This window comes from Quercus lobata, chromosome 7 (assembly GCF_001633185.2).
Source record: "Quercus lobata isolate SW786 chromosome 7, ValleyOak3.0 Primary Assembly, whole genome shotgun sequence".
Classification (NCBI taxonomy): domain Eukaryota; kingdom Viridiplantae; phylum Streptophyta; class Magnoliopsida; order Fagales; family Fagaceae; genus Quercus; species Quercus lobata.
In genome coordinates this window covers 35750459-35765541 of record NC_044910.1, presented here as the reverse complement: position 1 = coordinate 35765541, position 15083 = coordinate 35750459, and the positions used below count along the sequence as shown (strand labels likewise).

The window sequence follows — 15083 nt, the reverse complement described above, 5'->3', positions numbered from 1 at the left end:
GTCGCCATACTCTTTAATCCAATGACCAAGATTTGAATATGAATTGGCACTTGATGGTCACATGCCATGTGGCCCCATGAATTCATTAGCTCCATTCTGATAATCCTTCCATTTGATTAAAATTATGTTCCCCAAAGTACTTCCTTTAAAGGTATGTATTCCCCTGGATCACAAATGGGTGTGAAAGGAGGGTTAGTCCAATGTAATTCCTTTGAAGGTATGTTTTCCCTTGGATCACACATGGGTGTGAAAGGAGGGTTAGTTCAACGTAATTCCTTTAAAATAATATTTTCCACAAAAAATTACCAATTTTCAAAAATTCATTTTTAAATGCAAGATTAGTAGGTGCTCCCTTGGATCAAACATGAGATTTTCAATTTATCTTTACATTAACTCTTGCTAATCATGGGTTTTTCAAATGGTTTTCAAACTAAAGCTAATTTGTTTCCTTTAAAATCAAAATCATCAATATCTAAACACATGTATTATTCTTGATGCATGTAAGATATCATGGGACATATGCACCCAAGACTAGGCAAGTATATTCTAAAATGACGAAAATACTCCCAAAACAACTAGAATGACCAAAATACCCTTTGAAACCTCTAAAATGACCCAATCACCCTTAAAATATCTAAAATTACCAAAATATCTGAAATTTCTAAAATGGCCAAGATACTCTTTAACCTCTAAAATGACCAAAAATTTCATTGTAGAGGATTTAGGGTTATTTTGGTCATTTTACCAATTTCAAAGTATTTCTGTCATTTTAGAGGCTCTAGTGTATCTTTTTTCTCATTCTAGAGGATTTGAGGGCATTTTTGTGATTTTGGAGTATATTAATAATCATTTTAGAGGTTTTTGGTCATTTAAGTAGTTTTCATGGTATTTTTGGTCATTTTAGAGGTTTCTGGGTGTTTTGGTTATTTTATAAGTTTTGAGGGTATTATGGTCATTCAAATGGTTTCGGGTGTATTTTAGTCATTTTGAGGTTTCAAGATATTTTTTGTTATTTTAGAGGTTTTATGGTATTTTTACTCATTTCAAAGGTTTTGGGGATATTTTGATCATTTTAGAGATTTTGGAGTTATTTTAGTAAAGTTTTAGGTTATGGATATTTTGGTCATTCTAGTGATTAATGTTAAAAATAAAATAAAAAACTGTCCAACCTATCCAGGTGGATTGGGTTGAACCCCTGCGATGGATTGATTTAGGTTGCATTTTTTTTTTTAACCCAACCATAATGGGTCAGATTGAAAAAATTCCTCAACCCGAACCACATACCTATCTTTAAGTGATAAAAGAAAATTAACATTTTTTTTAGAGAAATGATATGTCCACAATATTTTCACAATTTTTTTTACAACAAATCCTAAATGGTGGGTTGTTATTGTTGGAGCAAAAAAATAATCTTAGTGTTAGGTTCAAATTTGAACCAATAACAACTAATCATCTATGATTTGTTTTAAAAATATTGTAAAAAATATTGTGGACGTAGCACCTTTTTTTTTTTAATAGATTTTTTATATAAAAATTGGTCATTAAAATAAAAGAAAAAAAAAGAAATCCCTTTTCATTTTTTTTGAAAAAGAGTCTCTTTTTCAATATTGGAGGGAGAGTTTCCCGCTCCAATATTGTAATTGTGGTGGTCTACAAATTGAATTGAAATCCCATGATCCCATTTTTTTCTCAGTCTAGTACCTATCACTAACACACTCTATCTCTTGCTGAATGGTTGAACCTATACACTATACAGAGTTCGAACCCATTGCTAGCCCACTGCAAGTTTGCCACTGATCGTCTCTCCTCTACCACTGGCCAGGTATTTTTTTCTCTCAATTGCTCTCTGATTCATATTTTGTTTGTTCTTTCATAAAGTTAAAATGAGAAAGTAAAAACAAAAAACATCTAAAAAAGGCTGGAGCTGTACCTGACACCTTTGATCCCACAATTTTTCGCTTGAGAAGCACATTTTTTGTTTCCTTCTCAAGTTCAAGAACAATAACAACAAGTCATTGCATTAAGCAGTTGCAAACACCATTAGTTCCTGTGTTTTCTTTCCTTTACTTCTTTACTTGCATTATTTACAAAGCTATTTTCTGTGTAACATTTAAAGTTTTGATCCAACCGTCCAAATAGATACAGTATTACCTCCAAGGCTTCAATGCTCCACACTTGTATGGTCAAAAGCAAAGCAAGTCTACTGGTGTAGATTTTCCAGGTAATATTTTCTTCTCATCTTTTTACTGATTTGACTTTTCTTCTTATATATTTATTTGTTATTAAAATATACTATTACTAGTACTATATTTAGATTTTGTATCAGTTGTGTTAGGTTACCTCCAAGGCCCCAATGCTCCGCGTGTATGGTTAAAAGCAAAGCAAGTGTATTGGTGTAGAGTTTCTAGGTACATTTTCTTCTCATATTTTTACTGATTTGACTTTTCTTCTCATATATTTATTTGTTATTAAAATATACTATTACTAGTACTATATTTAGATTTTTGTAAGAGTTGTGTTAGGGTCATCAAATATTGCACAATTTTGTACCATAATTTGCTACGTGACGAGTTGTGACTAGTGAAAAAGTATTTGTGGGTTATGTGGAGACACACCTTCACCAATTATAACTCACCATGTGGCAAATTGTGACACAAAATTGTACCATTTTATGTGATTCTAGCATTTTCCTTTTTGTAGTGCAAATTGGTTGTTTCTTATTAGATTCTTATTGAAATTTGAGTGACTGTTTGTCTAATTTATTTTGAAAATTTAGGTCTATAGGCAAATTAAAAACTATTGACTCATTCTTTTTCTCAAATTTGTCTTCTCTTTATTGTTTAATTTAATAAATACATATTTTTAGCACACATTGAATTATAAAATATTTAACTTATATATTGAATTACATTTACATTACCATTTGAAACTATTATACATAATAGGAATATAATTGATATATATATATATATATATAATTATTTTTTGTTTGCTCCTTCAAAAATAAATTCCTAACTCCGCCATTGGCATTAAGATTCGGCGATGGTGGCCTTACTTGTTTAATTAATTAATTTAATCTTAGTTTAGCTTATTTTTTAAATGATTATTTAATCTTAGTTTGTAAGGATATTGTTGTCAAACCCTCTAAGAAAGTACTTTTGTTTCGTATAGCAGTAGCACTAGACTTTATATGGATGCTTTTTTTATTTTATTTTATTTTTATTTACTGAGAATATGGTCACTGTAGGGGCACAATTTTAGTAGCCCAATCCTTGTCGGTCAAGTCTTGGCCCAAAAAGTCTCACACAATGAGTTTCTTTGTAGAGTATGGGCTAAAGAACTTGGTTTCAGTTAGTTTAAACGGTTTGTTGCATGGGTTAAGGAAATATAGAAACAAGAACGAAAATGGCACCGTGAAGAGAGGTCCCGCACAAATGATAAGGCTAAAAACTTGATTAATGGACACAGATCAATACAGTAAGACCTGTCTACCGTATTCCCTCCTCCTTTTTCTCCGTCCCCTCTCTTGGGGGACTTTTACATATTATATAGGCCCTTTTCAATCATCTGGGCTTTACACTTGTTGATCATCTGTCCCATCAGACACCTCTATCAATTCTTTGTGAGTTGCGGTAGCTAAGGTAGCACTGTTCAGGGGTCTTCTCTTCATTAATGCGGCCAAGAGAGTAGTTGTAATGCATTTAATGTGGTGGTGGCAGCCTTTGCTGAGATATTTCGGGTTTTCTTCCTTTTTACGTATTTGGAAGATAGACTATAGTGCCTTGGATGCACCTTGATCCGGATTTTGCAGTATCCGAGGAGAAATTACTCCTCGGACATGTTCTCTTTGCCCCAGTGAGCCTAAATAAGGATTGCTTGGGCCACGATATCTCCTCGGACGGGCCTAGGGCCCAGCCAGCCTATTATTTTGGGCCGGTCCCCACAGTCACATACCTTTTTTTTTTTGTTAGATTGATTTTTTTGGATCCTGGGACTTTTAATATTACTATTTTCTTTTTGTTACTAGTAAAATGAAAGTTTCTCCTAGATAGGTTATTGTCTTTCTGTTTTAGGGGGAGTAGAAGAAAAAATTAGTTTTTTATTTTTATTTTTATTTTTTAATTGACAAGAAATAACTAAGTTATAAAATAAAAACTATTTTATGTTCTTACAAATATGTTTGTTTTATTTTTAGATGAAAAACACAATTTTTTTTAATTTTTTTTTATTTTATAATATCATTACCTTGCTAGCTAGGCTACATTCTAGAATTTAGATCATCACAGCTACATGTTTTCTTCTTATGTGTTGTTATTACTTATTTGAGTATTGAGTAATAAATGTCACATATGGAGAAAAATATTATTTTCCCTCTTTGTATGAATTCTTAAAAATTTCCAATTGTCTTTCATGTATGTCTTACCATGTACTAAACATGATACTTCGTGCACTTCAGAAAATAAGTATCCACATCATGTCTCATCCAAACTCAAGAAGTTGAAACAGGGCTCATGGGGTAGGGTTGAAAATGGGTGATATTATAATACCGTTTTGAATGATTGACTTATCAAATTATTATTTGAATATTTGATTTGCAGTGATGGTTAGTCCTAACTTTTGGAGTTGGATTGTATTTTCTGGTCCTTAGCTATATAGTTTCTTTATGTAGTTGCAAAGTTGTTTTGTCAGGGTAACCATGGAAACACAAACACCTCATTTCTTTGTCTTCTATCTTCTAAGGAATTTTGTACTCTATAGCTTATTTCTACCTTTGTCTTAAAAAAAATAACACTTAATTAAGTTCTCATTGTGAATGAATTCAACATAGATAATTGAAATTGAATGAAAACATGTCATGTTGATGATAAGCTTGTTTACAATGTAGGTTCGGAAAAGACAATTTATCAACAAAAAAAAAAAAAAAGAAAAAAAAAGAAAAAAGGAAAAGACAATTTTACAATTTTTTTCATAGAAAAACTTATTTATGCTTCGTCTAGATTTTCAATTCTCTTTCTGTGTTCATCAATTCATCTTGATTTAGCTATCCATGAATTTATAACTCCCAAAATATTTGTGTAAGCTTTCCAACTTAATTAGTGAAGTGCAAGTGATGAAAATGTTAATGGCTGTATAATTATGCTTGAGTTATATATATGTATGGAGATAATAAAATAAGTAAAGGTATAGATTTTGTGTTAGTCTTGTTAAAAATGAGTGATGATAGAAGTTTTGTTATTTTGTCCCACTGTTTTCATTTCATGCTACACTAGCTACTTTTTTATAATAATTAATACATAATACACTACTTATTAACTTATAAGCCTCTATAAAGCAAGAAGTTTACTTACTTATATCCACATCTATGGTATTTTAGAAAAATATAAATGTTAAAATTTTACTTGAATGATAAAACTATTTAGTAAGTATTTTTGTCATCTATTTTAGTGACCTTTACATTGGTTTATACTCTTTGTTTCAGGTTAAAATGTCGCATGCCTTGGGTTATAGTTTTATAGATGATGTCGAGGGGAGATATATTTTATTGCAACAAGTTTTAGCTTGGCAACATATCTTCATGAGGAATATGTTATTATTTGATTAGTATTTGAGAGAATAGATTGGAACTTAAATTATGTTATATGATATTGAACTTGGGTATTGTTTTTCCTTATTAGTAGTTATTGATTGAGCAGTTATTATGCTTATATGTGTATTTGTGATTGAAAACTTGTGATGTGTGGGGTTGTGGTTTATTTTTTTCCATCAGGTACCCATGTAAAATTCAAAATGTAAATTTTATAAAAAAATCCAAAAAAATGTAAAAATATTTTATCATATCATTAGTGACGACAAACAATATCATCGCTAATATGCAATTTTTAGTGATGACATGTTTGTGGTCACTAATATATCATTATTTGTGACGACAGCAAGCATCGTCGCTAGTAATGACATGTTAGCGACAACAAAAATGTCATCGTTAGTAATAATCTACTAGTGATGACAAAAAAATTCGTCACTACTAATGAGCTAGTAGTGACGACATTTCGTCTCGGGTTCTCGAGTTATTTATGACGATAATTGTCACTATTAGTGATGACTTTGTTGTCGTTAATAGTATTGTATTTGCGACGACATTAATATCGTCACGAAAAAAAATTTTTGTTACCATTTTCGTTTAACGAAAGTTAGCGACGACATTTTTCGTCACCAATATAATTAACGACGATATTTAAAGCATTAGCGACGACTATATGCTGTCGCTAAAGACCAAATTTCTTGTAGTACATGGTGCAGATTGATAATAATTTAAAATTCTTAAATTCACCTTAATGAGTGATAAATGAGAGAAGACAAGAAATAAATGAAAGAATGGAAGAATTAAGTGACCAGGTAGGAAAAAAGGGGTCTGGATCTATTGCAATATGCAATTGCCACTTTGGTTGTGAGATGTAAAAGTTAAGACGATGAATTTTTGTTGACATTTTACCTTTTTATTATCTTTTTAACTATTTTATCATAATTACTTTTACATCTCATACCAAGCAATAATTACATAGTACAAATGTGCAATAGCCATAGCTATTTTATTGAATCTAAATCCAGAATAAGGTATCTTGCGTATGTTGTTAAATGAGAAGATTTAATTCCAGACCTACTAAATGCAAGAAAGAAAGTAATTGTATGTATATTGGAAACTATTGGAAAGTAATGTCCTTCGCTTTTTTCACACCTTTGTCAACCTGTGCGCCACTATATATATATGATAATTTGTTGCTCCTTTTTATTTCACTTTATTTATTTGTTGAATGATATATTTGTCTAATGTTGTTAAACTTATTTGTGGTCTTGGATTTACTACTAAATATGCCATTTTGGGCATTAATTGAAGAGTATATTTATTTAATCTTATTAAACATATTTGTTTAGCCTTGCTAACAACAAGCTCTCTTGTTTCTTCATCTCCCTTTATTTGTCTTAAAGCCTAATTATTTTCATTAAAGAATACTCAATTTCCAATATTTTTCTACTTCACTCACCCATTATATTGGAGTATGTTATTATTTATGGGGAAACACAAAAATATCAACCAATAGAAAATATATTGACCTAAGTACCAATCTCGACTACCCCAAAGAACTCAAGTCTAATTGTTGACTTATCAAAATACAACATATGTTCCAATAAAAGAAATCCCAACCTCTATATATATATATATATATATATATATATATATGTATATATATATGTGTGTGTGTGTGTGCGCGCGCGCCGTGTGTGCACGAGAGCAAGAAATTGGCTAAGGCGAGGTTCAAAGGAAGTGATACCACTATATGTTTTATTGAATTGAGTTGAAATTGAAATGACACTAAAATATAAGTATTCATTGCCTAGAAACCCAAAACTACTAGTTGGTATAAATATTTGAAACACAAAATTTAATTACAAATCCAAATTAAACAACAACAATAACAATTTCCATTCATCTATTATTATTGCACTACAAGAGAAAAGCAAACCCAAACCCTTGCCATATGCCCCCAGTACTCTTTTGGCATTTATATCAAACAAAACACAAAAACATTCTGAGAGATCTATACGAGACCATGTATGTTTTAGTTGGTCTTCATCAAGCTTCTCAACTTTAGAGGCATGACAACTTCCGTCGACAAGAAAAACCTATATAGTTGGTTTTCCGGCTGGCAAGTCCAATCAAAATTTAAGAACTAACAAATTTGTTGCACCTGTTGAAGTTTCAATGGAGGAATACTTATCTGAGCAATGACCCTTTAAGGCACATAAGCCTGCAGTAAAATTGTTCTATTAAATTTGATACAAAAAAATATGTATAAGGATGTGACATGTAAATAAATTCATGTACTTAAAGAAATTGAGCAGACCTATTAAGTGCTTAAGAATCCTTCTGTAGTCATTTGAAGTCCCGAGTTGACGATGTTTGCTTGGCCTAGAGTTTCTAAAAAGAAACATTTAGATATTAATTAGACTTAACCATAGATGCATAGCGTAGCATAGATAATATATCCTAGAAACAATAATGTTGTAAGTACTTACGAAGTGGTTTTTTGGATACAAAGAAGCATGCTGCAATAACAATGTAGCACAAGAGGAGAACCAATCCCTTCATGTAGTGAGAAGTCCCATCCTATAAAATCAACAGTGAAAAAGTTCAAAGCAATGGAACAAACATGATATTGATAGAGATGGGTCTCTTTGTTTTTGACAGATGATATTGAATTAGAATAATAGTTAAAAAATTAAACTCAACCTTTTCTATTAGTTTAACTTTCTAGAACTAGTGATGGTTCCTCATGCCTAGGGCTAAATAGCGTTAGAATAATAATTAAACAATTAGCTTTGCCCCTTTCTATTAACTTTTTTTAAACACCTTTTTTGTTAACTTATGATTTAGAGACAAACGATGGTTTATCATGTTCAAAACTATTGTCTCCAAATGCACTTAGAGAAAGCTTTTGAGACATGAATATTCTCACCTGAAGTGTGAAGGCTGTAGCAATTATTGATAAAGCAAGAGAGGTGGTCTCAAGGATGTTGAAATCAAGATCCATGTGAATTCCCATAATCCAAGCTACAACCACGCATAATGGGACCTGAGTATTTAGACGATATAAATTTAGCATCACCATTTAACTAAGTTCAAAAAGAAAGCTTTATCAGGACAGCCATTCCAGCAATGTAGGTTTTAAGTTCTCACCACAAACATTGCAATCTGAGTCGCAGACCCTAAGGCAACACCTAAAGATATATCCTGCATTTGTGTGCAAAAAAATCTCACTTAGAATCTTATAATTTCCAAACTTGGTGCCACAACTAAAATGGTAGAAAGGCCATTATATTATTCACCAACTTGTTCTTGAAAGCAAATATGACTGCCCCAGCATGTTCTGCTGCATTTCCAACAATTGGTAGCAAGATTATGCTGAGGAAGCTGACTGACAAGCCCCAAGAATCTGACGCATCCTGAAAGGAATTGAAATCTTTGTGAATACCTTGATAGATAAATCTCTTCAAGTACAATGCATGAAATAGGTACATTCCATTTGATAATTCTCAACCACACATGCACTATGAAAATGGATTTTTTATTTTTATAATTTTTACCTCAATTGTGGCCACCACATATTCAGACAACAGAGCTATGACTATAGTCATCCCGACCAACCAAACAAATCCACTCCAGAATCCTATCACTGGCACTTCTTCCTCATCCTCTGCACCATCTTCTGATTCCTGATGGGTTGCACCATAGATATTTAGCTATGTTAGCATATATTGGTATTAGGGAATGATTGACCAAAAAATTCTTTAGCCCCTCAAAATAAAAAATAACACTAAAACTGATTTTTTTTCTTTTTAAATTTTATAATTAAGGCATATCATTAGCCTGCTAGAGAGAAATCAATTTGTAATACAAGTTGCAAAATGATAAATCATCAGGGCAAGGAGTCTGCTTGCACCTTAAATGTTTTTTTCTTTACTTCTAACAGTTACACTGTTGTTGTTGTTTTTTTTAAATGTTTGTAAGCTAATTTCAAAGTAATAATGTTTTGATTTAAGAGAAATTAAGTTATCAATAATTGAAATAGCTAGATACAAAAACAATGATAAGTGTGTTTTTACTATCTACCTCCTGAGCTTCAAATAATTGGCGATGTGTCCACAATTGGAAGACTAGGTAGGCAGTGTATGCAAGAAGCATGACAATGCTATTGACTCTCGACAACTGGATTGTTGGTACCACAGTGAGTTCAGGCAAGGCCCCAGAATGCCGAAACAAAGTAGGCAGCGAGTGGCACAACAATGCTAGCAGCAACAGGAGTGAGTTCACATCAGCTTGTCTCTGTAATGCCATACGGTCAAGCAAAAATCAATTCACCATCAACTTGACCCATTTGGAGGACATATACATGAGCTATGTCAATAATTTTACACTTTTTACTATATGTCATCATCAATCACCAAAAAAATACCAATATTTATTTATTATATTGTTAAAATGATGCTAATCATATATTTATTTAATTTTTTTGAGGGAAAAATCATATATTTATTGGTAGTGAATTGACAATAATTTTAGAATTTCTCATATATATGTTAGAAAAGGTTTTTTTTTTTTTTTAATAACTCACTCTGTCGTATTTTTGTTCCCTTCTAAGGTTGGCAATGCCACCACAGAAGAGAGATGTCCCTAGAACCAGAAGAAGGTTGGAAAGAATGGAGCCCAAGAGAGAGTACTTGACTAGGGCTATTTTATGTTTGCTTAGAGCAAATATTGCAATAATGAGCTCCGTAGCATTCCCACATGTAGCATTTAGAAGCCCTCCCACTGCAAAATCACATGATAAACTAGTTAATAACTTAAATGTTTGGAATTGTGAACTTCTTAATATTGAATATTGATGTGCAAGTGTCCCTTTAGTATACCTTTATTAATTAATGAGGGAATATGCCATTTGATTCAATGATAGTGTTTTGTTGTAATTGTAAACTTAATTTTTAATTATTTGTTAGATAAAAAAAAAGCATTTTTATAACACATTTAGCTTGTGTCTAGTGTATAGAAGCACTAGATACGACATAGGCACAACACATGTTTTAAAATGGTCATTTATTGGTCCCATATCATGTCTAGTTCACTAAAGTACTAAACAGAAGTCTTACCTTATTAAAATTAGACAAAACTTTGACATAATTATTTAGATGTTGTAATTTAGCAGGTTTTGATTAAATTTTATCATATGTCTATATTAATTTAATTTAATTTTTTTATAAAAACAATTAAATTCAATCATACAATTTAGTAATTAATGCAAATTGCAATCACGAATTTAAATTTAATTGGGGTTAGTATAATTGATAAGGGTCAATGAAATATAGATAATAATCCCATTTTGATTTATACTTGAAATTAGTTGAAAACCTAAAATACCACACCTAATTAGGAATTGTAGCTCTACCCAAGTTTGATCTGTCGAGTATAATTTAATGCAGACACTTTATAGCTAGAATCTTCACTGAAAAGTTTGCTATTACTCATGTACAAAGGACAAGACAGAACCATGATGAAGTGTCCGCGGACTGGATAGTGATATCTCAACCATGCATAGCAGCGAGGTTAAATGAGATTTTCAACGTTTTGCTTCCAGGAGTTACAAAGACTTTTCCAGTAAAATTTAACACATTATATATTTGGACAATAGTGATTAGTGCGTGAAGCCATGAGCATCGAAATGATCGAATCCGGTTTGGTCTTTGGAAAACCATCAAAACCAAGCCAACAGTAATTTAGGTTTTTTGACCCTAATGAAAAAAAAAAAACCCCATCTCTTTCAATGTATTTATGGTTTTCAGACTCTCAGAATGTGCTGCACCAATAGTTAATTTCTGCCTTAAACTTTGTTCTATAAAAGAACCAAATTAAAGCTTGAACACTGCTCGAACATGATTGGGAAAACTGGAAAAGTTTTGGTTACATTTAAACAAATTCATGAGGAACCATAATTATATAACATTTTATTGTAGCCTATTGTCATGTGTGTGTGTGTGTATATATTAAAAAGAAATATATTTCATGCTCATACCTGTAGGACCGGTGTAGTAAGCAATTTGTCTGATTGCAAAATAGAGAAAACGAAAATTAGTATGGATCTCAGATACATACCAAATTGCACGTATATATATATATATATTTATAGATGATGAACAATGAATAATAGATTAATAGACAACTATATACAAGAATATTCTGCCTTACTCTGTCAGGAAGCTGACACGTTCAGCAAGTGGAGTGAGGCCAAGTAAGCTCAATGCGAACACCCATGGCTGTTTGCAATAAAATCAGAAAGGACCCATTGTAAGAATGTAGAAAATGAATAAGAAAGTAATTGTTTCCAGGGCCTGTTGAGCTGTTTTCAGTTTTCTTGCAGAGAATTGATTGCAGGTGTGTATATATATATATATATATATATTTATTACTCAGCCCCATCACCAAAGTATAAAATAGACTAGAATTATTTCATACCAATCATCATCATCATCATTATTATTATAATATAGATGGATTTGAACTTATATAGTGGTTGTTATGTAGTAATTACTCTTTATTATATCATACCAAAACACTAATGGATTTCATTTCTATGTAGGCTAAATTCAAACCTAGATCAATCTCTCTTATCTGAGAATAAGAAATTTTACCCATTAAGCTAAAATTCACATTCCTTACCAATTAGGGAGGGCAACAGAATAGGTTAGGATTAGATTGATTTGATATGTTCATCCTTGCCCTATTACCTCCTATTCGAGAAGGGGAAAACTCACACAAGGCAAGTGAAAATATTCTCATCCTTAATAAGGCAACTTCAGCATTAATGAGATAGAGATATAAGAGAAAAAGAGAAACGGAGTATTTTGTGAAATGGTAATAAAATATTATAAATAGATAAATTATGGATATGATACACACATAAAATTAAATTATATAAATAAATAATTTAAATATATAGAGTATTGACATTCAGTGCAAGGCAAGTAGAACCCGCCCTCCCCTTGTCACCTCTTTTGGGTGAAAGAAACCCACATGTCGTAAGACTAGTCAAGTGGGCCACGGCGAAGCAAGAAATGTTTTTCAAGGTAGGCCAAGCTTATAAATATATCAATCAATCAATCAATTTATGACAAAATTAAATAATGGGTGTTGCTTTTATATGCCTTAACATATACAATACAAAATAAGTAATATAATAGTGACATAAAGTAAATAAATGATTTTTTGTTGTTGTTTGTTTTGGGATAAAAAGTTTAGTATATTTTCTTCTAATAAAAAAAAAAAAAAATCCCTTCTTCTTAAAAAAAAAAAAAACCTACATTCCTAATTCAATGAAAAAGCATTTGTTTGTCGGGGAAAAAAATATAAAAAACAGATTACTTTTATATATACATAATTAAAATTATTATTATTAATAAAATAAAGAGAGAGGGGATGAAATTGAAAGCATCAGGACCTCAGCACCCCCCTCCCTCTGTCGTTAATTGAGTGGGTGGGAAATTTTTGTCATCCCTACAATTATTAATATTGAAAGAACATATATTTTGTTTTGTAGGCATAAAATGATGGTGGGATATATAATCGATAATTGTCAATGAAATATGCCCACTTTGATTGATAAAATATTATAGTTCCTTCAGTTCCTGTAAGTTTTCACTGTTACATAGAAAACCCTAGTAAGTTAAGAATTATAACAAGAACTTACTCTTCCAAAACCATAAATCTCAGCTGCAATGGCTAGTGGGATGGCTGGAAATAGCACAGAAAGCTTAGTTCCCAGAATAACCTCTTGAAGATTTGCCAACAATTGTCTAAGGCAAGTTATGGGAACTTTTGAGACAAGTTTGAGGTCGGACTTTTTGCGAATAGATGAGGATGACATGTAATGGTGGGTACGACCGTGCCTCATCTCCTTGCTCAAGGTTTTGACGTTTCCATTTTCCAAAAGCCATGGTTCTTGGTGAGAGTTTGAAGCCATTTCTGTGACACGACAGAAATATTGCACTATAGCTAACAAAACTTCGATTTTCTAAGTACACTTCTATGTTCTATGTCTATATGTGTTATGAGAGACAGCTACTGTTATAAATAGGTGAGGACTAAGCTTTACATAGAAGGTTTGGGATGCACCTTCCTCGAAGTTTCTTATTGTCTTTAATGGTAAGCTAGCGGATTCTCATACCATATAAGGGAAATGAATGGAATGGATTAGAATTAGACATAAGAATAAAAAAATGAAAATGAATAGAAGTATAGAACGAAATTAAGCATTTATCTCTCATTCATTTAGACGTTTGAAAGGGAAAGAATGGAATAGAATATTGCAAATTTATTTTTTCTTGATTTTACTAACATAACTTTTTTTTTTTTTTTTTTTTTCGTAAAAATAAATTATAAAAAATCTTAAAAATTAACGGAGTTTCCTATATGTAATAGTCTTTTTTAAGTAAGTATGAAATTAGTAGATTGTTTTTGGTTAACAAGTCGGAAATAATCTTATTATTTGGTGCTACATGATGTTTGAGATAGCGTGGCTTCAATATTCAAATGGCAAGGTTATGTTTTATGCTTGTGTCTATGTTAAAAATTCCTAATTAGGTGCCACATAATAATGGCATTTGTATTTGGACATGTGACACCTTTGTTGTGATGGTTACTCCACAAGTATAAGTACTTGTGGAGTGTAGGGGGCAAGAGTTGGGATTCAAGACGGTGATTCTTATTGATAAAATAATGTATATCTATACGGGATAGTTATTTATATATATAATAATAGGTAAAACTGAGTAAAAATCCAATTAGATTTCAAATTGGAATTAAATTTGAGTCTAATTTTATGCCATGTGTCCCATCTAATCTAAATTTTTAAAATTTTGTACCAAGTGAGTTAATTCAATATAAAAATTGGATTTCAATTAGAGTTTAATTTTGTACCATTTGTCCCATCTAATCTAAGTTTTTAAAATTTTTGTGTCAAATGAGTTAATTTAGTGTAAAAAATGAGGAGTCTAATATAAGTAAACCATAAAAATATAATTTTTGAATGATTTTATATTTATGAGCCTTTTTTTTGTATAACTAAAAACAATTCAAGTTTATAAGTCATATATATATATATTAATAGGCAAAGTTAAGAGAAAATCCAATTAAATTCTAAACTAGAATCTAATTTTGCGCCATGTGACTCATCTAATTTTTAAATTTGTGTTTCAAGTGAATTATTAGGTGCAAAAATTAAAGAGTCCAAATTCAATTAGATTCTAAATTGAATTTTAATTGAAGTTCAATTTTGCGCATGTGTTCCATCTAATATTTTAATTTTTGCGGCAAGTAAATTATTGAATACAAAATCAGAAGAGTCTAGATCTAATTAGATTCTAAATTATATATATGTAATTATGATTTGTTTTTAAATGTATCTATGCATATACACGAGATTAAACACTAATTTGATGAATACAATAGTATTAAAGATTAAGTTTTCAAGTTAAGACTA

The 15083-nt window shown here is 31.1% G+C and overlaps 1 protein-coding gene and 1 long non-coding RNA gene across 2 annotated transcripts; one reads left to right on the top strand and one right to left on the bottom strand.

Moving 5' to 3' along the window:
- The first annotated feature begins 1709 nt into the window (after nt 1-1709).
- On the top strand, nt 1710-5680 carry LOC115952438. Its single transcript, XR_004083408.1, has 4 exons — nt 1710-1822; nt 2140-2221; nt 2327-2408; nt 5480-5680. It is a non-coding gene; the product is annotated as an uncharacterized LOC115952438 (long non-coding RNA).
- A 1852-nt stretch (nt 5681-7532) lies between these two features.
- On the bottom strand, nt 7533-13626 carry LOC115952877 (vacuolar cation/proton exchanger 3-like). Its single transcript, XM_031070207.1, has 12 exons — nt 13293-13626; nt 11795-11862; nt 11622-11650; nt 10170-10366; nt 9668-9880; nt 9142-9270; nt 8884-9000; nt 8735-8788; nt 8514-8630; nt 8074-8164; nt 7902-7975; nt 7533-7805 (listed from the first exon to the last, which is right to left on the bottom strand). Exons 1-11 carry the CDS (start codon nt 13563-13565, stop codon nt 7905-7907), a joined length of 1359 nt encoding a protein of 452 aa, XP_030926067.1. The 5' UTR covers nt 13566-13626; the 3' UTR covers nt 7533-7805; nt 7902-7904.
- Between the last annotated feature and the right edge of the window lie 1457 nt (nt 13627-15083).